Here is a 23,446-nt window from a genome sequence, read left to right on the forward strand (position 1 = left end):
GACACACTAATGAGAGCATATTGCACTTTGTCAAGCAAAAACTGAATGTTAGCTCAGATACGGGTATGTCTGTGAAAGTATAAACTGTATATATTAATGAGCTGTAATAAATATTTTCAATAAGACCGTGAGAAATAGGAACAGGAGTAGGCCATTCAACCCCTCGAGCCTGCTCTGCCATTCATTAGGATCGTGGCTGCTCTAACATTCCTCATGCCCACTTTCCTGCATTTTCACTGTAACCCTTGATTCGCCAACTAATCAAAAATCTATTGATCTCAGCCCTAATTGTACACAGAAGCTCTGCTTCCACAATTCTTTGCGACAATGAGTTCCAACGACTTTCAATCCTCTGAGAAAAGACATTCCTGATCATCCCAGTCTCAAATTGGTGCCCATATCCCCCACGTGCTAAGTTTGCTTTGTTACATGGGATGACGTAAACGTTGCAGCAGCAGGTAAAGATAACTGAAATAAAAACACAACGATGCAGCTTCTGGATTACTGAGAAAACCCACTGCTTAACGGTCCATGCGCAAGGCATGCTCAGCACCTACACGACACGGACAGTAATGTTTTGAGGAGGTGGCTTACCAAACTTTGGAGGACAGGTTGGGATGGACATTTAATATTGACTTGCCAACAATATCTATATTCTAATATTGAATATTACAAAATAAAGACTGAAGGATGATATAGTTGAGATATTGAGGCATTGAAATGTTTAAAGGAGGTAGGGATGGAGAAAAATTGTTTCCTCTGTTATTGGAATGGAAATTACAGTCTTAAAATAGGAGCAATTCTTCACTCATACAATTGTCAAAATCTAGATATGTCTCTCACAGAAAACTCTGGACATTGGGAACCATTAGTACATTCCCAGACTGACACTGATAAGTTTTGGTTTGGTGAAGGTATCAAATGATACGGGGCTTAAACGGATTTATGATACAGATCAATCATGGCTTTGTGATATAGATCAAACCAGTTTTATTAAATGAGAGAACAGACTTGAGGGGATGAATGGCCTGCTCCTGCTCCTGTGATTTATTATCCAGCTGCTGTGAGATTGAACCACAGGTAGATATGAATCGCACTCCTGACTCATGTTCAACACCTGTCACTTCTCTGAATAGTGAATTCAGAACTTTCTGAAATGAAAAAGCATGGATTACCTTCTGAAAATAGATATAATATTTACTCAGAGCTTAAATCGTGACTCTCCTTCCCTTTGAAATTATCACCTAATTCTCCAATCACTGCCATCCTGCTTTTCAATCCTCCTCAAAAATCAGCAAATCAACATTAAATGCCCATCCATGCATTCCTTCGGAAAAAGGGTGAACCTCCTCCACAAAATGTCACAGTCAGTGTGTTGTAGGTGCTAACTACAGCAGTGTGTTTGCTAATGGATAGCCATTCTATCAACTGTCTCTTACCTCTTCTCCCACTCTCTCCTGCCTCCCCTTTCTCACCTTCTCTCAATTCTCAACTTTTCCCTCCCCTTCTTCCAGTCACTCCACTCCACTTTTCTCTCTCTCTCTCTTGCTCCCTCTCTCTTTTGTGCTCTCTTTCTCTCCCATGCTTTCTCTCATTGCTCTCTCTTCCTCTCTTTCCCTCTCTCTCTCTCTCTCACTCTCTCACTCTCTCTCTTATGCTCTCTCTCACTCTCTCTTGCGCTCTCTCTCGTGTTCTCTCTTCACTCTCTGTCTCTCTCTGTCTCTCTTGTGTGCACTCTCTTGCTCTGCTTTCCATCCTTTTACTGAAAATGAAACAAAACTGAAATACCGGAGAAAAGCGCTGTCTCTAAATGAAAATTAGGTTTGTTTTGGGACCGTAACCATGGTTAACAATGCAGTTTCTCTTGAGCCATAATAGGCATTAAATAAGACTGAACCTCATTACTGTCCAGGAGTGGGAACAGAGCAACTGTAAAGCAATTTTTAAAGTTTATAAACAATATAACCTTGTGTTTTATATCACTCTGGTGGTTTACAGAGCGTTATACAGGCATTTTGTATTTGCATAATTTATTCAGATGAGGGAAGCGGGACTAATTTGCTTTTATACTCGGTCCTTGGAACTGCTTGTGAAAGAGTCTTTTAGTATTTTGGCTATGGTTTCCTCTGAATGTTTATCTCCAGGGCTCATTCACATATTGGAAGAGAATGAGCCACAAGGAAAGATTAGAAAGAAAACCTGCATTTTGAAAGTGATGTTCATTACCATAGGAATTCCCACAACACTTTGCAGACAGTCAAGCACTTTTTATTTTAAGTGCACTGACTCTTTGAAGTGCCTCAATGAGAGGCAGAGTGACTATTCTGACATTCCTCTGAATCCAATCAAATTTCTCCAGTCCAATGAATGAGCAACATTTGGGGCAATCTCTGAGGGAGGCCGATGGAGATCCAAAAAGTAGGATTGGATTGAAAATGTTGTTCACTGTCCTTGATTTGGCTTCAGAAGAGGAAGATTGCAGGCACATGGTTTATCACCTGTTCTGGCACAGGCAAACATGGCAGTCAATTTGCCCACAGCCAGCTTTGGAAAACAGCAGTGTGGTAAATGTCCAGACAATCTTGTTTCTTTTGGCATGTTGGTTCAGAGATAAGACTTTGGTGAGAAAGTACACATGTTTCTTCAGAGTAGCAACATGGAATGCTTTTACATCCACACAATTAAGGCTCAGTTCAGCTTCTGGTGCAAAGGACAGCTCCTGCAGCAGTGTAGCACTCGCTCAACATTAACATCGTTTGTGTCCTTGAGGCCTCATGTTCTAACTTAATCCCATAACCTCCTGACTCAGAGGCAAGGAGAAAGCTATACCCACTGATCTCAGACCCTAGGCAATGAATCTTGGCTCACTGTCTTTAAAAAAGACAAGGACCACTGACATTCCTGATGAAGGACTTCTGCCCAAAACGTAGACACTCCTGCTCCTCAGATGCTGCCTGACCTGCTGTGCTGTTTCAGCACCACACCTTTTGACACTAACAAGGATGATGTCTAATAACTTTAGGGGCAGCATGGTGGCTCAGTAACTTGCCTCACAGCGCCAGGGACTCAGGTTTAATTCCAGCCTCCGGCGACTGTCTGTATGGAGTTTGCACATTCTTCCCATGTCTGCATGGGCTTCCTCTGGGTGCTCCGGTTTCCCCCCACAACCCAGCAGATTAGATGGATTGGCCATGGGAAATTACCCATAGTAGACAAGCAAGAGGGTGGAAGACCACAGTAAGCCAGGCAACATCTGAAGGTGAAGAAGTCAATGTTTCGTGTATAATCCTTTTTCAGGTTCTACCCAAAACATTGACTTCTCCACCTCCTGATGCTGCCTGGCTTGCTGCATTCTTCCAGCCTCCTGCTTGTCCACTTTGGATTCCAGCATCTGCAGCTTTTTAGTCTCTAACTTGCCCCATAGTGTCGAGAGTGTGCAGGCGAGGTGGGTTAGCCATGGGAAATAGATAAAAACAATGTCTGCAGATGCTGGAAACCAGATTCTGGATTAGTGGTGCTGGAAGAGCACAGCAGTTCAGGCAGCATCTGAGGAGCAGTAAAATCAACGTTTTGGGCAAAAGCCCTTCATCAGGAATACAGGCAGAGAGCCTGAAGCGTGGAGAGATAAGCTAGAGGAGGGTGGGGGTGGGGAGAAAGTAGCATAGAGTACAATAGGTGAGTGGGTGAGGGGATGAAGGTGATAGTTCTGGGAGGAGGGTGGAGTGGATAGGTGGAAAAGAAGATAGGCAGGTAGGACAAGTCATGGGGACACTGCTGAGCTGGAAGTTTGGAACTAGGGTGAGGTGGGGGAAGGGGAAATGAGGAAACTGGTGAAGTCCACATTGATGCCCTGGCGTTGAACTATTCCGAGGCGGAAGATGAGGCATTCTTCCTCCAGGCGTCTGGTGGTGAGGGAGTGGCGGTGAAGGAGGCCCAGGACTTCCATGGTCTCGGCAGAGTGGGAGAGGGAGTTGAAATGTTGGGCCACAGGGCGGTGTGGTTGATTGGTGCGGGTGTCCCGGAGATGTTCCCTAAAGCGCTCTGCTAGGAGGCGCCCAGTCTCCCCAATGTAGAGGAGACCGCATCGGGAGCAACGGATACAATAGATGATATTAGTGGATGTGCAGGTAAAACTTTGATGGATGTGGAAGGCTCCTTTAGGGCCTTGGATAGAGGTGAAGGAGGAGGTGTGGGCACAGGTTTTATAGTTCCTGCGGTGGCAGGAAAAGGTGCCAGGATGGGAGGGTGGGCTGTAGGGGGGCGTGGACCTGACCAGGTAGTCACGGAGGGAATGGTCTTTGCGGTAGGCGGAAAGGGGTGGGGAGGGAAATATATCCCTGGTGGTGGGGTCTTTTTGGAGGTGGCGGAAATGTCGGTGGATGATTTGGTTTATGCAAAGGTAGGTAGGGTGGAAGGTGAGCACCAGGGGCATTCTGTCCTTGTTACGGTTGGAGGGGTGGGGTCGGAGGGCGGAGGTGCGGGATGTGGACGAGATGCGTTGGAGGTCATCTTTAACCACGTGGGAAGGGAAATTGTGGTCTCTAAAGAAGGAGGCCATCTGGAGTGTTCTGTGCTGGAGCTGGTCTTCCTGGGAGCTGATACGGCGGAGTCGGAGGAATTGGGAATATTTTTGCAGGAGGTAGGGTGGGAAGAGGTGTAATCCAGGTAACTGTGGGAGTCAGTGGGTTTGTAAAAAATGTCAGTGTCAAGTCGGTCATCATTAGTGGAGATGGAGAGGTCCAGGAAGGGGAGGGAGGTGTCAGAGATGGTCCAGGTAAATTTAAGGTCAGGGTGGAATGTGTTGGTGAAGTTAATGAATTGCTCAACCTCCTCGCGGGAGCACGAGGTGGTGCCAATGCAGTCATCGATGTAGCGGAGGAAAAGGTGTGGAATGGTGCCGGTGTAATTACGGAAGATCGACTGTTCTATGAAGCCAGCAAAAAGACAGGCATAGCTGGGGCCCATACGTGTGCCCATGGCTACCCCTTTGGTCTGGATGAAGTGGGAGGATTTGAAGGAGAAATTGTTAAGGGTGAGGACCAGTTCGGCCAAACGAATGAGAATGTCGGTGGAAGGGTACTGTTGGGGACGTTGGGAGAGGAAAAAACGGATGGCTTGGAGGCCCTGGTCATGGCAGATGGAGGTGTAGAGGGATTGGATATCCATGGTGAAGATGAGGCGTTGGGGGCCGGAGAAACGGAAGTCTTGGAGGAGGTGGAGGGCATGGTTGGTGTCTCGAACGTATGTGGGGAGTTCCTGGACTAGGGGGGATAGGACAGTGTCAAGGTAGGTAGAAATTAGTTCAGTGGGGCAGAAGCATGCTGAGACAATGGGTCGGCCAGGGTGGTCAGGCTTGTGGATCTTGGGAAGGAGGTAGAACCGGGCAGTGCGGGGTTCCTGGACTATGAGGTTGGAAGCTGTGGGTGGGAGATCTCCTGAGGTGAGGAGGTTCTGTATGGTCTGGGAGTGATGGTTTTGTGATGGGGTAGGGTCATGATCGAGGGGGCGGTAGGAAGAGGTGTCCTGGTGTTGGCGTTCGGCTTCAGTGGTGTAGAGGTCAGTGCGCCAGACTACCACTGCGCCCCCTTTATCTGCTGGCGATGGTGAGGTCAGGATTGGAGCAGAGGGATTGGAGGGCTGCGCGTTGTGACGGTGAGAGGTTGGAGTGGGGGAGGGGGTAGACAGGTTGAGGCAGTTAATGTCCCGGCGGCAGTTGGAAATGAAGAGGTCGAGGGCAGGTAATAGGCCAGCGCGGGGTGTCCAGGTGGATGCAGTGTGTTGGAGGTGGGCGAAGGGGTCCTCGGAAGGTGGGCGGGAGTCTTGATTGTGAAAGTAAGCTCGGAGGCGGAGGCGGCGGAAGAATTGTTCGACGTCACGGCGTGTATTAAATTCATTGATGCGTGGACGGAGGGGGATGAAGGTGAGTCCTTTGCTGAGGACTGATCGTTCGTCCTCAGTGAGGGGGAGGTCTGGGGGGATGGTGAAAACTCGGCAGGGCTGGGAGCTGGGATCTGGTGTGGGTGTGGAGCTGGGAGTGGGGGTGGAGCCGGTAACTGGAGTGGGTGTGATGGTGGGGGAAATGGGGGTGGAGTCATGAGCAGGGGTAGTGTTCCCCTCGGGGTTCTGGGGGGTGGGGATAGTGACAGTGGGATCTGTGGGGGGTGTGTCAGCAGAATGTAGGTGAGTGGCATTGGTGGGGGCGGAAGTGGTGGCAAACACGGCAGTAGGGGTGGCGGAAGTCACTGAGCATGTGACATCAGCGTTGATGTGAGGGGCGGAAGTGATGTCACGTGTGATGCATGAGGAATTGTGAGGGGTGGAAGTGGTTGTGGGAGTGGCCATGATGGGGGCAGAAGTGACATCATCAATCAGCGTGGGGTTGGCAGCTGCACCAACTGCATGGCTAATGGTGTCCGAGCAGTTCCAGAGGCTGGGGGAGTTTTCTGGAATGTTTGAGGAGCGCTGGTTATGGAGGTGGGTGGATAGGTTATAGGGATGGAGGTGTGGGTCTGGGTGGGATGCAGCTTGTAGAGTTGGTATGGACCCAGTAGGCCGAATGGCTTGCTTCCACATTGTAGAGATTCTATGGTCAAGTTGCACCCAGCTCTTCTCATTTCTCAGTCAAAGTGCTGACAGCAATGAGCAGGAATCCTGATCAGTTGTTCTTTGTTCTCCTGAGATCATCAGGGCACACTGTAGCCACTCAGCTACCAGCCTGACCGAGTCAGCTCTCGAACTGTCCTATAAATGTTTTATTGCACATTCACTTCCCTCATCCAAGTCATTAATATACATTGTAAATAACTATGGCCTTAGAATTGATCCCTGCTGACATCCTAAAGATTTTCCATTTACACCGCAACTCTGACTTCAGGCTGACCAATTCCTTATTAATATACTACCCACAACACCAAGGGTTCTTGTCTCATTGAGTAGCCTAATGTATGGTACCTTACCAACATCCACAAGTGTTATGATGCCAAGATGAAATGTGACTTGGAACCTATCGTCATGTTAAAAATGCAATGCGAGTGTTAGCTAATAGGTTCAATATCCACAAGGATTTTAACTTTCGGGTCAGCACAGGATTATGTCCATTATCTTTAACAGTAGTACACTGAATGATGCAAGAATATAATACATTCCTTCCTATCTCCTCTATCAAGGCATCATAAGGACGGCTCTTCCGAACATGGATCGGGAAGCGAGGGAGGAGTATCTTGTGGTGATACAGGCGAAGGACATGGGAGGCCACATGGGAGGTCTCTCTGGAACGACAAAAGTGACGATCACCCTAACCGATGTCAACGACAACCCACCAAAGTTCCCGCAGAGTAAGGAAGCTCCTTTCTCAGTTTGCACCTTTTTGGTTGTTAAGGCTTACGAAGAGCTGGCAAAGTGTGACGCTGGAAAAGCACAGCAGGTCAGGCAGCATCTGGGGAACAGGAGAGTTGACGTTTCAGACATGACCCTTCATCAGGACTGGCGAAGGGTTATGCCTGAAATGTCAATTCTCCTGCTCCTCAGATACCAGCTGACCTGCTGTGCTTTTCCAGCAACGACACTTTATTGACTCTCAATCTCCAGTAGCTGTGACCCTCACTATCTCCGAATTAAAGGTTATGAAGCCAGGGCAAGTAGAGAGAAAAACAAATTGATTAGCCCTGAGTTAATTTAATTGAGAAAACGTTTGCAATCTTAGGGCTAAAGGGATCAAAAGAGAGATAGCAGGAACAAGATACTGAGTCAGAAAATCAACCATGATCATATAGGATGGCATAGCAGACTTGAAGGGCCGAATGTCCTATCCCTGCTCCGGGTTTCTATATTTGAGGGTGAAATGCATCCCATTCCTCTGTTCCGAATGTCTCAGGGATAATACTGAAAACACTGGCTCTCCACTGAGCCCAATCCAGAGTCACTGTTCGACTTTCTGTTTCAATTTCCAAGAAGAAACACTGTCTGTAGGAACTGAAAGGCAGCACCTCTGACAGTGCTGCACATCCCTCAATGCTGCATTAGGAGTGCCTCTGACAGTGAAGCATTTCCCTCAGTGCTGCATTAGGAGTGCCTCTGACAGTACTGCACCTCCCTCAGTGCAGCATTAGGAGTGCCCCTGACAGTGGTGCAACTCCCTCAGTGCTGCAATCCCTCAGTGCAGTATTAGGAGTGCCTCTGACAGTGCTGCATCACCCTCTGTGCTGCAATCCCTCAGTGCTGCATTTGGAGTGTCTCTGACAGTGCTGCACATCCCACAGTGCTACAGTAGCAGTGCCTCGGACAGTGCTGCACATCCCTCAGCGCTGCAATAGGACTGCCTCTGACAGTGCTGCACCTCCCTCAGTGCAGCATTAGGAGTGCCCCTGACAGTGCTGCACCTCCCTCAGTGCTGTATTAGGAGTGCCCCTGACAGTGCTTCACCACTCTCAGTGCAGCATTAGGAGTGCCTCTGACAGGGCTGCACCTCCCTCAGTGCAGCATTAGGAGTGCCCCTGACAGTGCTGCACCTCCCTCAGTGCTGTATTAGGAGTGCCCCTGACAGTGCTGCACCACTCTCAGTGCAGCATTAGGAGTGCCTCTGACAGGGCTGAACCTCCCTCAGTGCTGTATTAGGAGTGCCCCTGACAGTGCTGCACCTCCCTCAGTGCTGCACCTCCCTCAGAGCAGCATTAGGAGTGCCCCTGACAGTGCTGCACCTCCCTCAGTGCTGCACCTCCCTCAGAGCAGCATTAGGAGTGCCCCTGACAGTGCTGCACCTCCCTCAGTGCTGCACCTCCCTCAGAGCAGCATTAGGAGTGCCTCTGACAGGGCTGCACCTCCCTCAGTGCAGCATTAGGAGTGCCTCTGACAGTGCTGCACCTCCCTCAGTGCTGCGCCTCTGACAGGGCTGCACCTCCCTCAGTGCAGCATTAGGAGTGCCTCTGACAGGGCTGCACCTCCCTCAGTGCAGCATTAGGAGTGCCTCTGACAGTGCTGCACCTCCCTCAGCGCAGCATTAGGAGTGCCCCTGGCGGTGCTGCATCACCCTCAGTGCTGCACCTCCCTCAGTGCTGCAATAGGAGTGCCTCTGACAGTGCTGCACCTCCCTCAGTGCAGTACTAGGAGTGCCTCTGGCAGTGCTGCACCTCCCTCAGTGCTGCATTAGGAGTGCCCCTGACAGTGCTGCAGTTCCCTCAGTGCTGCATTAGGAGTGCCTCTGACAGTGCTGCATCTCCCTCAGTGCTGCATTAGGAGTGCCTCTGACAGTGCTGCACCTCCCTCAGTGCTGCATTAGGAGTGCCCCTGACAGTGCTGCAGTTCCCTCAGTGCTGCATTAGGAGTACCCCTGACAGTGCTGCACCTCCCTCAGTGCTGCATTAGGAGTGCCTCTGACAGTGCTGCACCTCCCTCAGTGCAGCATTAGGAGTGCCCCTGACAGTGCTGCACCTCCCTCAGCGCTGCAATAGGACTGCCTCTGACAGTGCTGCACCTCCCTCAGTGCTGTATTAGGAGTGCCCCTGACAGTGCTGCACCACTCTCAGTGCAGCATTAGGAGTGCCCCTGACAGTGCTGCACCTCCCTCAGTGCTGTATTTGGAGTGCCCCTGACAGTGCTGCACCTCCCTCAGTGCTGCACCTCCCTCAGAGCAGCATTAGGAGTGCCTCTGACAGTGCTGCACCTCCCTCAGTGCTGCATTAGGAGTGCCTCTGATAGTGCTGCACCTCCCTCAATGCTGCATTTGGATTTCCTCTGATAGTGCTGCACCTCCCTCAGTACTGCAGAAGGAATGCCTCTGACAGTGCTGCACCTCCCTCAGAGCAGCATTAGGATGCCTCTGACAGTGCTGCCCTTCCCTCAGTGCTGCAGAATGAGTGCCTCTGACAGTGCTGCACCTCCCACAGTGCTGCACCTACCTCAGTGCAGCATTAGGAGTGCCTCTGACAGTGCTGCACCTTTGTCAGTGCTGCACCTCCCTCAGTACAGCATTAGGAGTGCCTCTGACAGTGCTGCACCTCCCTCAGTGCAGCATTAGGAGTGCCTCTGACAGTGCTGCACCTCCCTCAGTGCAGCATTAGGAGTGCCTCTGACATTGCTGCATCTCCCTCAGTGCTGCACCTCCCTCAGTGCTGCATTTGGATTTCCTCTGACAGTGCTGCACCTCCCTCAGTGCTACAGAAGGAGTGCCTCTGACAGTGCTGCACCTCCCTCAGTGCTGTACCTCCCTTAGTGCTGCATAAGGACTGCCTCTGTCAATGCTGCATCTCCCTCAGTGCTGCACCTCCCTCAGTCCTGCATTCGGAGTGTCTCTGACAGTGCTGCACCTCCCTCAGTGCTGCATTCAGAGTGCCTGATTGCTGACGGTTTGCGTGAAAAGCTTGTCTTTGCGGGTTTCTAACACTGGGAGGCGTGAGTGCTGCCACTGTTCAGTTGCTGGGAGCTGCAACCATCCATCCTTAGGTGGTCCCAGTTCGTCCATGACCTCACTCTTGATCTCCTACCGGAAGTATGCATGCCCTTCATTCCTGATTCTTTCAGGCTAAAGCCTTTCGTCTCTTGCCCAGTGCCAGTGTTTGACCAGTGCGATTTCCTCTTCCATTCTCAGCACTTGGGCATCACTGACAAGGCTGTCACTCTGTGACTGTCCTTAATTTCTCGAAGAAGGTAGTCTGCACCTTCGTCTGTATTCTCTCCAGATGTTGTACAGCCCACTTCAGCTTATTTCTTTATTCTTCCATTGGACATGTGTCTTGGTGGTGATGCCAGCATTTTGTGCCCATCCCTAAATGCCCTTGAATTGAGTTGCTTGCTAAAACATCTCAGAGGACAGTTAAGGGCCAGGATGGTGAATATCCTTTTCTTGAGAAAATTAGTGATCCAGCTAGGTTTTCTCAACACGTTTTTATTAAATTCATCTATGGGCTTAAGGCATCACAAACATTTATTGCCCATCTCAGAGGACAGTCAACCACATTGCTGTGGGTCTGGAGTCACATATAGGCCAGACCAGGTAAGGATGGCAGATTTCTTTTACTAATGGAAATTAGTGAACTAGATTGGTGACCTATAGAGGTTTACAAAATTATGAGGGGCATGGATAGGATAAATAGACAAAAGTCTTTTCCCTGGGGTGGGGGAGTCCAGAACTAGAGGGCATAGGTTTAGGGTGAGAGGGGAAAGATATAAAAGAGACCTAAGGGGCAACTTTTTCACGCAGAGGTTGGTACGTGTATGGAATGAGCTGCCAGAGGATGTGGTGGAGGCTGGTACAATTGCAACATTTATGAGGCATTTGGATGGGTATATGAATAGGAAGGGTTTGGAGGGATATGGGCCGGGCACTGGCAGGTGGGACTAGATTGGGTTGGGATGTCTGGTCGGCATGGACGAGTTGGACCGAAGGGTCTGTTTCCATGCTGTACATCTCTATGACTCTAATCAACAATGGTTTCATGATCATCATTGGGCTCTTAATTCCAGATTTTTATTGAATGCAAATTCTACCATCTACCATGGTGGGATTTGAACCCCTGTCCCCAGAACTTTACCTGGGTCTCTAGCTTAATCGGCCAGTGATAATACCATTAAGACCTTTTTTTGATCACTAAATTATGTAATATATTATATTCTAGCTGCTGTGGTGGGATTTGAACTTGCTGCCCCACAGCATTAGATCTGGGCCCGTTGATGACTGGTCTAATGGCATTACCCTTACCACTAACCCTCCTCAATGAGCTTTGTGTGGAGCTGGAGTCAGTAGTGATCCTGACTGGGGAAACATATCCTTGGTAAGAGAAGCAATAGGGTCGTTATTCACAATCTAAGACCAGATTTGAATTCAGTAAGGAATCCCTATGTTCACATTGTCCTGGTGGGATTTAAACTCACGTTGTCTGCCTGTCCGATCCCACAATGGCTCAACATCAGTCAACATCATCAATCTTCACCACCACAGCCAAGCCTGTTGATTCCTTGCAGCATGAGTTCAGTTGGCACAAAGTCATAATTGGGATGGCAAATCCCACATGTAATTAATGCCACCCAAGTTAAAAGAAAACCCTTCTAAATGCAACACATGCCATTGATTTCTCTCCAGGTGTGTATCAGATGTCGATCTCGGAAGCTGCTGCTATCGGAACGATCGTGGGACATGTAAAGGCCAAGGACCCCGACATTGGCGAGAACGGGATGGTGTCCTACAGGATCATTGATGGCGATGGTCAAGATTTCTTTGAAATCACAACGGATTCTCAGACTCAGGAGGGAGTCATCAAACTGAAAAAGGTATCAGAGGGCATAGAAGGTGAATATGTGAATTGGATCTATTGTCTGGTGATGAGATCTTTACGAACAGTCAGTGGAAAAGTCAGCTCAGTCAAAACCGTTCATAATGGTGAGGACTTTGACTGAAACTCCCCCTGACCTTTCTATTCAAAGGAGAACAATCCCAGCTTCTTTAGTTTCTTCACATAACTGAAATGCCTTCTCTCTCACACCATTCTCATAAGCCTCACCCTCACCTACTCCAAGATATTGACAGAATTTGATCAATACTCTGGCTGAGGTATATAGCCAGTGATTTATACAAGTATTATAGATCCTTGTGTTTTGTACTCCTTATATCTCTCCAGATATAAAGCCAAGGAATCCCATATGCTTTTCATCAACAGCTTAACACTCCAGTTGAGGAGTATCATTCAAGAAGAGCGTTGTTCAACAAATTACAAATTGTGTGTGTTTAATTGACTGTTGTGTGCACTGCTCATTACTGGCAGTGGGGATCGGGCCTTTCTTTGGTTGCCAATCTTTAAGATTATCCAGACATCTTCAAGACTTGAAGTTTACCCTCCACGTCTCTGTTGCTCGCCACGTGAGAGGAAAAATCTAAAGGTTGCTTCAAGGCAAATAAAAAGAGTGCTTCCTGTTTTCTTTGAATATTTTTATTTATTCCTGGAACTGAAAGGCACCCCCTGGAGGTTTGTTAGAAACAGGTTGATTGCATGTTCTTAAACATGGAGACGCTGTCATCTTTTTCCAAAAAGGAAATTGGATAAATCCTTGAAGATGAAGGTAATTTCTGAGTCATGGGGAAAAAGCAGAGATGTGGAACTATTTGGGTAGCTCTTCCATAGAGCTGGCATAACCATAATGGGATGAATGGCCTCTTCCTGTGAAGTACAATTCTGTGATTTTTTTTTCATTCACGGGACGAGGGCATTGCTGGCTAGGCCAGCACTTATTGCCCATCCCAAATTGCACAGAAGACAGCTAAGAGTCAGCCACATTGCTGTGGGTCTGGAGCTACATGTAGTCCAGACCAGGTAAGGATGGCAGATTCCTTCCCTAAAGAACATTAGTGAACCAGGTGAGTTTTTCCCTGACAATCAAAATGGATTCATGGTCATCATTAGACTTTTAGGTCCAGATTTTTATTGAATTCACATTCCATCATCTGCCATGGCAGGATTTGAACTCAGGCACCCAGAACATTATGTGAGCCTCTGAATTTGGTGATAATACCATCGCCTCTCTCAAATTGGGATTAGTTGGGAGTTGAGGGAATTAAGGATGTGTAATTAATTGATGGTCTGGTGACAAAGACTCAAAGGCAAAGAGGTGAATTGCTATGGCAGGTCATGTGATGTGACCTCTAGGATTGCACACCAATCAGTATTGGCAAGTTCAATTCTTTGCCTTAAGGGGTAGGAACCTACTCATTATCTGTCTCCTTCACGTTATATTCCACACCATTGAGTTTTTAAAAAAATATCTAAGCAGGGGATGGAAGAGATGACCTTTCATAATGGGATGCAGGATGGTCTATTTTCTTGATATTTCTGAGACTGAAGTTTTGAATCACAGCCAGCTTGATAGCACAGAGATCTGTCACTGCCAACTGCTAAAATCCCAGAGAAGGAAATCTGCAGCAGTCTCACATGAGTTCCAACTGGGCATGGATCCACAGTTTCCAAACTGCCCAGAAGGGAGACTAAACTGGCACTAACTTGGCATAAGAATCATCGCAGCTGTGAGGAAATGAAACTTCCCTTCTGCACTACTGTAATAGGACGGTCCACACTGCATTCTATCTTACATCAATCCCATTGATCCATTACACCCTGTCCCTCACTCACCTACACTGGCCCCGGTTTAAGTTATAGAGAAATAGAGATGTACAGCACGGAAACAGACCCTTCGGTCCAACTCATCCATGCCGACCAGATATCCCAACCTAATCTAGTCCCATTTTCCAACACTTGGCCCATATTCCTCTGAACCCTTCCTATTCATATACCCATCCAGATGCCTCCATCACTTCCTCTGGCAGCTCATTTCATACATGCAAGATCTTCTGCATGAACAAGTTGCCCCTTAGGTCCCTTTTATATCTTTCCCCTCTCACCCTAAACCTATGCCCTCTAGTTCTGGAGTCCCCTATCTCAGGGAAAAGACTTTGTCTATTTATCCTATCCATGCCCCTCATGATTTTATAAACCTCTATAAGGTCACCCCTCAGCCTCTGATGCTCCAGGGAAAACAGCCCCAGCCTATTCAGCCTCTCCCTATAGCTCAAACCCTCCATCCCTGGCAACACCCTTGCTAGATTTTAAAATCTACATGTCCTGTTTTCCAATGTCTCACCCACTGTTTTCTGTCTAAAGTTGGATGCATTGTACTTGGATTTCCAGTCAGGCATTTGGTAGGGTGCCCCATTAAAGCTTATTGGAGGGAAATAAATGCTGAGATTGTAGGGGGTAACATTTTGGTGTTGATAAGTGATTGGCTTACTAAACAGGAAGCAAAGAATAGAAATCACTGGGTTTTTTAGCAGGATGTCATGAGTGGTGTGTCACAGGGGGTCAGTGCTGGGGCCTCAACTCTTTACAATCTATAGAATGATTTGGATGAAGGATTCAAGAGGTATGGTAATTACATTTGCAAATGGCACCAAGATAGATTGGAAAGTGAGTTATATAGAGGACATGTGAAGCTTACAGTGGGATGTGAATAGTTTAAGCGAGTGGGCAAAGAGGTTGGAGAGCTCTGAGATACAGAAAGATCTGGGTGTCCTTGTGCATGAATCACAGGTGGTTAGTATGTAGGGACAGCAAGCAATCCAGAAAGCAAATAGCATGCTATAGTCTATTGCGAGATTTGATTTGATTTATTGTCATATGCACCAAAATACAGTGAAAAGTGTTGTTTTGCAGGCTCTACAGACAGATCCTAACATTAAAAGTGCATCAGGAGCAGAGCAAGAGTGCAGAACACAGCTGGAGGGAAGATACAGAGAGAGAGATCAGAATGTACATTTGAGATGTCTGTTGAAGAAGCTGTTCTTGAATCTGTTCATACGTGCATTCAAACCTTTCTGTCTTCTGCTCGATGGAAGAGAGTGGAAGGGAGATAAAGTGAATGCAAACGTAACGAGGTTATACGTCACTTATACAGGGCATTAGTGAGATTGCATCTGGAGTACTGCTCACCACACTTATAAAAGGATGTTAATGCATTGGAAGCAATTCAGCAGAGGTTTACTAGATGAATACCTGAAATGAGCAGATTAACTAATGAGGAAAGGTTAAGCAGGCTGGGTGTGTATCATCTGGAGTCCAGAGATTCAGAGGTAACTGAATTGAAACATATAAGATCCTGAGGGGACTTGACCAGATGTGTGTTGCTGGTCTAATGCTTCTACTTTGGGAAAAGGGCCGAAGGACTGAATGGCCTACTCCTGCACCTATTGTCTATTGTCTAAAATCCAGAACTGGGGTCATAGTTTAAAAATAAAGTCACAAGAATTAGCAGGGAAATCTCCAGGAATGGAGAGTTGAGGTTAAAAGCAAAACAACCATATTCAGTTGAATAACAGAGCAGGCTAAAGGGGCCAAATGGACTACACCTATTCTTGGATCATTTGATTGTGGCTTTGTGACCTGATGCCGATCTCCTAGACCATCTCCTTATCAGGCCCGATGTCAAATTTGGTCCGATTATGTCCCTCTGAAGTGCTTTAAGATGATTTGAGTTGAAAAGTGCAAACTCACTGCAAGTTGTTGTGATTGGGACTAATAGAATTCCTACATGTGAAAACAGACCATTTGGCCCATTCGAGTCCACACCAGTCCTCTGCAAAACCCACGCCCCTATCTTATCCCTGTAATCCTGCATTCCCCATGGCCAACCCATCTAACCTGCACACCTTTGGACTGAGGTGAGGGATAACGATGAAGGGTATTTCTATATGATACTGTCTGACCATGAGCTGGGTCAATGCTGATGCTTAAAATTAACAAGAATTCCATTGGCCAACATTGACATCCCTCACATTGATAAATGGTAATACCTACAGTGTAGAAAGAGACCATTTGGCCCATCACATTTGTACTAGCTCTAAGACATAGCTAATCAGTCTCAAACCCCTGGTCTTGCCTCATAATCTTGCAATTTTTTCCTTTTGAAAGTTGCTGTTGTGTTCCAGATCACAACAATTCGTTTGTGAAATCTATTCCCTTCCCTGGTAGATGGAAGAGGTGGGCTTCTGGTGTGTCTTGAAAGGGGGAGAGAAAAGGAAAGGGTTTTAAAGAGAGCTGTCTAGAGCTTTGGATGGAGAGAGTTGATGGTTCAACTGTCATTGTTGATATGCAGCAAATCAGGTGCGTGCAAATTTCTAAACTTGGAGAAGTGCAGAGAATGTTTCAGAGTGCTTGAGCTGGTGCAGATGATAGAGTTAGGAGGAGGCAAGATCATGGAGTGACAGGACCCTGAAATGATTTGCAACTGTCTGAAGTGAGCAGGGCACATTAAATTGCTCTAAAATCTTTGTTCATCTATATCTGAAGGGCAGACATGGGCTGTGTCACATTATCTCTTGTCAAGTGTCTCTGTAGTTAATCCTGTGCCAACTCTATTTAATCAGCTGGAGCAAGTTTAACATCATGGCTGACCTTGGAAAACAGTATACGGGCCCAAACTCAGTGTAATGCATTATTCAGCTCTTCAAAACATCATCCTAATTAGGGCTGTCAGTTTGTATGTAAAATTCATGCTAATCTTACCATCTGTTTTTTTTTAACTACCCTGATCAGTCATGATGGGCATTATATTCATCTTAAAGGTCTCTCTTTGCCTTTTCTTTTTAACTAAAGTGCCTAAATGTTTTCACTTTCTCTTTGTGCCAAAAGCATTGGATGGCACGGTGGCTCATTGGTAGCACTGCTGCTTCACAGTGTCAGGGACATGGGTTCAATTCCAGCCTTGGATGACAGTCTGTGTGGAGTTTGCCTGTTCTCTCTGTGTCTACAGGGGTTCTGTCTGGTTTCCTCCCACAGTCCAAAGGTGTACAGATTAGGTAGATTGGCCATGCTAAATTATCCATAGCATCCAGGAATGTGCGGGTTAGCCATGGGCAACATAGGGTTGATGGGATGGGTATGTGTAGGATGCTGGTTGATGAGGACTTGATGGGCTGGATGGTCTACTTTCACACTGTAGGGATTCTGTGATTGTATACGCAAAGATGGATATCACTTTACCCAGCTGGTCAGCTCCACAGGAGCTTTCTCCTCTCCTTAATTGGTTCACCCACTGCCTTCTTTTCCACTCCCCACCTTGTGTTTCAAAATCTCTATTAAATTGCTGCTCCCTGTTGGAATGGACCTCACGGTCTCACCACTTTCTGAGTAAACATGTCTCTCCTCAATTCCTGACTGGATTTGTGTAGTGACTCTCAGGGATGTGACCACAAGTGCACTGCCTGAAAGGGGAGTAGTTGTTTGGTCCCATTACTGTAACCACACAAAGTGAAATCCAGCTACTTTTGGCGTTGTGTGGTGGAGGGCCGTACATTAAGAAAAAGATTGCCTGACTCCTTTGCCCTGTTTATTGATTGGTCTCGTTAGGTTAAAAGTCTGATGGGAAGGAGACAGAGCATTCGTGATGCAGTGGTAGTGTCCCTTCCTTTGATCCAGGAGGTCTGAGTTTCAGTTTCACTTGCTCCAGAGTTGTGTGATAACATCTCTGAATAGGTTGATTAGAACCTTTATTAAAAAGAAATGAAAAGATTTGATGGGTGCGCAAACAAAATGATCCCAGTTGAGATTCAGATGTGATTTGCTATATTGATACCAGCAAATAGTTCAGTGTATGTGTAAGAACTCCCTGACTCCCTCTGCAATGACAGTGTTGGGCTATTTGACCCAAACTGAACCTTAACCAAACTGACATCCAAGTGGGAGCTCTTTTGAAGCAGAGATGCTCAACGTTCCACAGGGAAAACCTGATTTAACACTTACCATTCTGAAACCAGATGTGAATTGGCTAACCCCATACCCATTTACCCTCTGTAATGTTGGAAATTGGAAAATGTTAGACTGACTGTGTCCCAGGATAATTGAATGTCTCAACAACAATCACTTCCACTGAGCTGGACTTAGATTTATAGATCAGACATGGCAGGAGTCAGGCTAATTGAAGGGATTGATAGTCTAATGATAATTTAACCAGGTCACTACCACCCCATCTGGCTTTGACTGCCTTATATTTATGGCCCCTAGTTTTGAACTCCCCACAAGTGAAAATGTATTCTCTCTGTCTGTCCTTTCAAGCTCTTCCATAATTATAAAGATCTCCAGCATGTCACTTTTTTTTTAAAGATTGATACAGGAACTGTGAACAATATTCCAAGATTGAGCTGACCAAGGCAAGATACATAGAATCATAGAGACGTACAGCACGGAAACAGACCCTTCGGTCCAACGTCTCCATGCCGACCAGATATCCTACATTAATCTAGTCCCATTTCTCAGCACTTGGCCCATATCTCTCTAAGGAGACAGTGAGGTCTGCAGATGCTGGAGATCAGAGTTGAGAGTGTGTTGCTGGAAAAGCACAGCAGGTCCAGTACCATCCGAGGAGCAGGAAAATTTATGTTTTGGAATTTCTGATGAAGGACTCAGGCCCGAAACATCGATTTTCCTGCTCCTCAATACTGCCTGACCTGCAGTGTTTTTCCAGCAACACACTCTCAACCCATATCTCCCTAAACTTTTCCTAATCATGTGCCCATCCTGATGCCTTTTATATGTAATTGTATCAGCCTCCATCACTTCCTCTGGCAAATCATTACCTTTCACTACCTTCTGCGTGGAAAAGTTACCCGTAATGTTGCTTTCAAATCTTTCCCCTCACACCTTAAACCCATACCCTCTAGTTCTGGACTCCCCCAATCCAGGGAAAAGACCCTATCCATCCTGCTCGTGATTTTATAACCGTCTATAAGGTCACCCCTCAGCTTTTGATGCTCCAGGGAAAACAGCCCCAGCCAATTCAGCTTCTCTCTACAGCTCAGATTGTCCAAGCTTTGATGTAAGTTTGTGATTGGAGGAGCAGGAGATTGGGATTTTTTTAATTGATTGCAGCTTAGTCCACTGGCTGGAGTCAGTCAGAATTGGTAGGTACTGGGAATCATGACTAATCCTAATGGATGAATGGAAGAAAGATAGGGTAAGGATGAAGCTGTATTGATCTGCTAAGTACTGCTGCATGTCTTAGAGTTACTGTCCCTTTAGACCTTGATCTCCCTTCAGTAGAATCACAATGGAGTTGGGATGTTCAGCTTTAAGCATACTTCAGTCCCATCAGTACGCTGGATTATTTTCCTATACTGTAATGTTGGAGCAGATGCCACAGGTAATCTGGGATCAAGACACACAACGTGGAGAATTAGATACCTGTCAATGGAGAGACGCAAGTGTGTGAACTGTAGCTACGGCTTCATTTCTGGAGGGATAGAATTAAAAAGCAGTGGAATCTGACATAGCTCCTTGAAAGGATGGTTGAAGCAGATTCACTAATAACTTTCAAAAGGGAATTCAGTTTCTTTGCTGCAACAGGCAAAGAAAAATTCAGAGCAACAGGGAAACAGTGAAAGGGGTTTGGATCTTACTGCATAGCTCTTTCCAAGAGCTGAGACAGGGCTTAATGGGGAACATGACCTCCTCCTTGCTTTGTCCCTCTCTGATCCAGTAATGTCAAAGATGTATCCTGCCTTGGTCAGCTCATTCTTGGAGTATTGTCCACAGTGCCTATACCAACCTTTAAAAAAAGGTTATAGAGAGACTGGAAAAAGTGCAAAAACCAAAGCTACAGGACTGCAGAAAATAAAGGAGTGACGTGCTGGAGATCTTTATAATTATGGAAGGGTTTGAAAGGGTAGACAGAGCGATTATATTTTCACTTGTGGAGAGTTCAAAACTAGCGGCCGTAAGTATAAGATTAGATTGGTGCTGGAAAAGCACAGCAGGTCAGGCAGCATCGGCCGTCAAAGCCAGATGGGGAGGTTGTGGCATCATGGTATCCATAGTCTTATCAATCCAGGGACCCAGGTAACATTTTGGAGAGCTGGGGTTCGGATCCTACCAGAATGGATGGTGGAATTACAATTCGGTAAAAGGAATGAGAACATAAGGAGCAGGAGTAGACCATCTGACCCTTTGAACCTGCCCCACCATTCAATAAGATCATGGCTGATCTTTTTGTGGACTCAAGTCCCACCCCCCCCCCCAACCATCATAACCATTAATTCCTTTATTGTTCAAAAATCTATCTGTCTTTGCCTTAAAAAGCATTCAATGAAGTAGCCTCAACTGCTTCCCTGGGCAGGGAATTCCACAGATTCACAACTCCTTGGGTGAAGAAGTTCCTCCTCAACTCAGTCCGAAATCTGCTCCCCCTTATTTTGAGGCTATGCCCCCTAGTCCTAGTTTCACCCAACAGAACCGGCCTTCTTCTATGTTATCTATTCTCTTCATAATTTTAGATGTTTCCACAAGACTCCCCCTCATTCTTCTAAATTTCAATTAGTATCATCCCAGTCTACTCAGTCTCTCCTCATACACCAAACCGCTCAACTCCAGAATCAGTCTAGTGAACCCCCTCTACACCCCCATCAGTGCCACTATTTCCTTTCTCAACTAAGGAGACCAAACCTCTTCGCATTACTCTAGGTGTGCCCTCACTGGCACTATATACAGCTGCAGCATAATGTCCCTGCTTTTAAACTCTGTCACTCTAGCAATGAAGGACAATATTCAATTTGCCTTCTTAATTACCTGCTGCACCTGCAAATCAACTTTTCTAGAATTAAGAATCTAATTATGGCCATGAAACCATTGTCAATTGTTGGAAAAACCCATCTGTTTCACTAATGTCCTTTAGGGAAAGAAACTGCCATCCTTACATGATCTGGCCTAAATGTGACTCCAGTCCCATGGCAATGTGGTTGATTCTTAACTACCCTCTGGGTAGTTTGAGAAGAACAATAAATGTTCACCTGGCCAGTGACATTCAGATCCTGTGACTAAATAAACAAAATATATCCAACAGAGAATGCAGAAGAAACTGCTTTGAGTTTTGAGAATGTGGAACTCTCGACTCTGTGCAGTTGTTGAGGCTGACGTGTTTAAGGGAATCACATGACAAAGAAAATCTTGCTGGTTTAGCTGAAGAGAGGTAGAGGGATGCTCTCATGGAGCATAGGCATTGATACAGGGCTGACTGATCTGTTTTGCTGTTTTGTGCATGTGGTGTTATTATCTATAAACTGGTGTGTTTGACCCATTCATAAAACAAGAACACAGCTTGACCTTAATGCAGTGCATGGAGGAACATGTTAGAAATAATGAAAAATAAAATGAGGTCTGCTCACTCAGAATAAAAACAAATTTCTGTGGATGCTGGAAATTGCTGGAGAAACACAACAGAGACAAAAAAAAGCTGCCAATGCTGGAATCCAAAGTCGACAGGCAGGAGGCTGGAAGAACACAGCAAGCCAGGCAGCACCAGGAGGGGGAGAAGTCGACATTTTGGACATATTTGGAAGCACTAGCTTTCGAAGCACTGCTTCTTCATCAGGTGGTTGTGAAGGAGCGGTGCTCTGAAAGCTAGTGTGCTTCCAAATAAACCTGTTGGACTGTCACCTGGTGTTGTGTGATTTTTAACTTTGTACACCACAGTCCAACACCGGCATCTCCAAATCATATATCCAAAACGTAGACTTCTCCCCCTCCTGATGCTGCCTGGCTTGCAGTGTTCTTCCAGCCTCCTGCTTGTCTACAACTGGAGAAACTCAGCAGGCCTGGCAACATCTGTGAAAAAAGGAACAGAGTTAATTTTCTCAAGTCTGGCATGACTCTTCTTCAGACATTTTGTTCCCTGTGTTGCTTGATTTCAGAATGAAATATTTCACTGCGGTTAGTCTAGAAGCAGAGCTCTTAACATCCATCATGCTGCTGCCCCCACCCCCTCCCTGATCCAGCCCATTCATCAGTCTTTGCTTGAGCTCAGCCTGTTCCTGTGCTGCCAAGTAATTCGTCTTTGTCACTCCCTTTCCAGCAGGGCCTGGATTTTGAAACCAAAAAGTTTTACTCGCTGAAAGTAGAGGCAGCCAACATATACTTTGATCCGCGCTTTGTCAGCAGGGGACCATTCAAGGATACGGCAACAATCAAGATTTCTGTGGAGGATGCGGATGAGCCTCCTGTATTTTCGAATTCTATTTACTTCATGGAAGTTAACGAAAGTGCCCCAGCTGGAACTACGGTCGGCCAAGTACACGCGATGGACCACGATCTGGGTCGCAGTCCCATCAGGTACGTGTCCTCTTCTTGGACATTTATGAAGGGATCGCACATCTGATCTTTCTTGTACTTCTGTCTCTGGTACACAATACAGTCACTTGGCAGCTTATAGAGTCAGAGAGATGTACAGCACAGAAACAGACCTTCCAGTCCAACTTGCCCATGCCAACCAGATATTCTAATTAATCTAGTCCTATTTGTCAGCATTTGCCCCATATCCCTCTAAACCTTTCCCATTCATACACCCATCCAGACCCCTCTTAAACACTGCCACATCCCCACCTCCACCACTTCCTCTGGCAGCCCGTTCCACACACGCACCACCCTCTGCGGGAAAAAGTTACTCCTCAGGTCCCTTATATATCTTTCCCCTCACTGAGTCTCAACTCAGCTGTCCAGCCAAGCGAGCTAACCCAACCATTGCTTCTGGAAATACTTTTTTTAAATTTGTTCATGGGCTAGGCCAGCATGTATGGCCTATCCCAGAGGGCAGTGAAGAGTCAACCACATTGCTGAGAGTCTGGAGTCACATGTAGGCCAGACCAGATAAGGATGGCAGATTCCCTTCCCTCGAAACATGAGTGAACCAGGTGAGTTTATGCAGCAATTGGCAATAGTTGCATGGTCACCATCGGGCTGCCCTTTTTATTTCAAATTTTTACTGGATTCAAATTTCACCACCAGCCATGATGGGATTCGAACCCAGGTCCCCCAGGACATTGGCGTGGGAGGTTCTGGCTTGCTTATTCAGTGACTATACCATCACCTCACAGTGATTTGGAATGTTTGATTATGTTACAGATGCTGCAGCAACTTGAGAAGGCAGCTCA

General features: G+C 46.6%; 1 protein-coding gene across 2 annotated transcripts in view; it reads left to right on the top strand.

Annotated features, from left to right (window-relative positions):
• LOC122558218 (cadherin-11) overlaps positions 1-23,446 on the top strand; it is a 243,136-nt gene that overhangs the window by 157,691 nt on the left and 61,999 nt on the right. Inside the window, exons 6-8 of one of the 2 annotated variants that reach the window (XM_043706549.2) lie at positions 7,167-7,334; positions 12,074-12,261; positions 22,375-22,628. In XM_043706549.2, coding sequence (XP_043562484.1) covers positions 7,167-7,334; positions 12,074-12,261; positions 22,375-22,628 — 610 coding nt within the window. Of the gene's footprint in view, positions 1-7,166; positions 7,335-12,073; positions 12,262-22,371; positions 22,629-23,446 lie in introns of both variants that reach the window. The other variant, XM_043706546.2, reaches the window with a different exon arrangement.

Source organism: Chiloscyllium plagiosum, unplaced genomic scaffold, assembly GCF_037043375.1.
Source record: "Chiloscyllium plagiosum isolate Xiang-an unplaced genomic scaffold, Cpla_swu_hap1 HiC_scaffold_17, whole genome shotgun sequence".
Taxonomy (NCBI): domain Eukaryota; kingdom Metazoa; phylum Chordata; class Chondrichthyes; order Orectolobiformes; family Hemiscylliidae; genus Chiloscyllium; species Chiloscyllium plagiosum.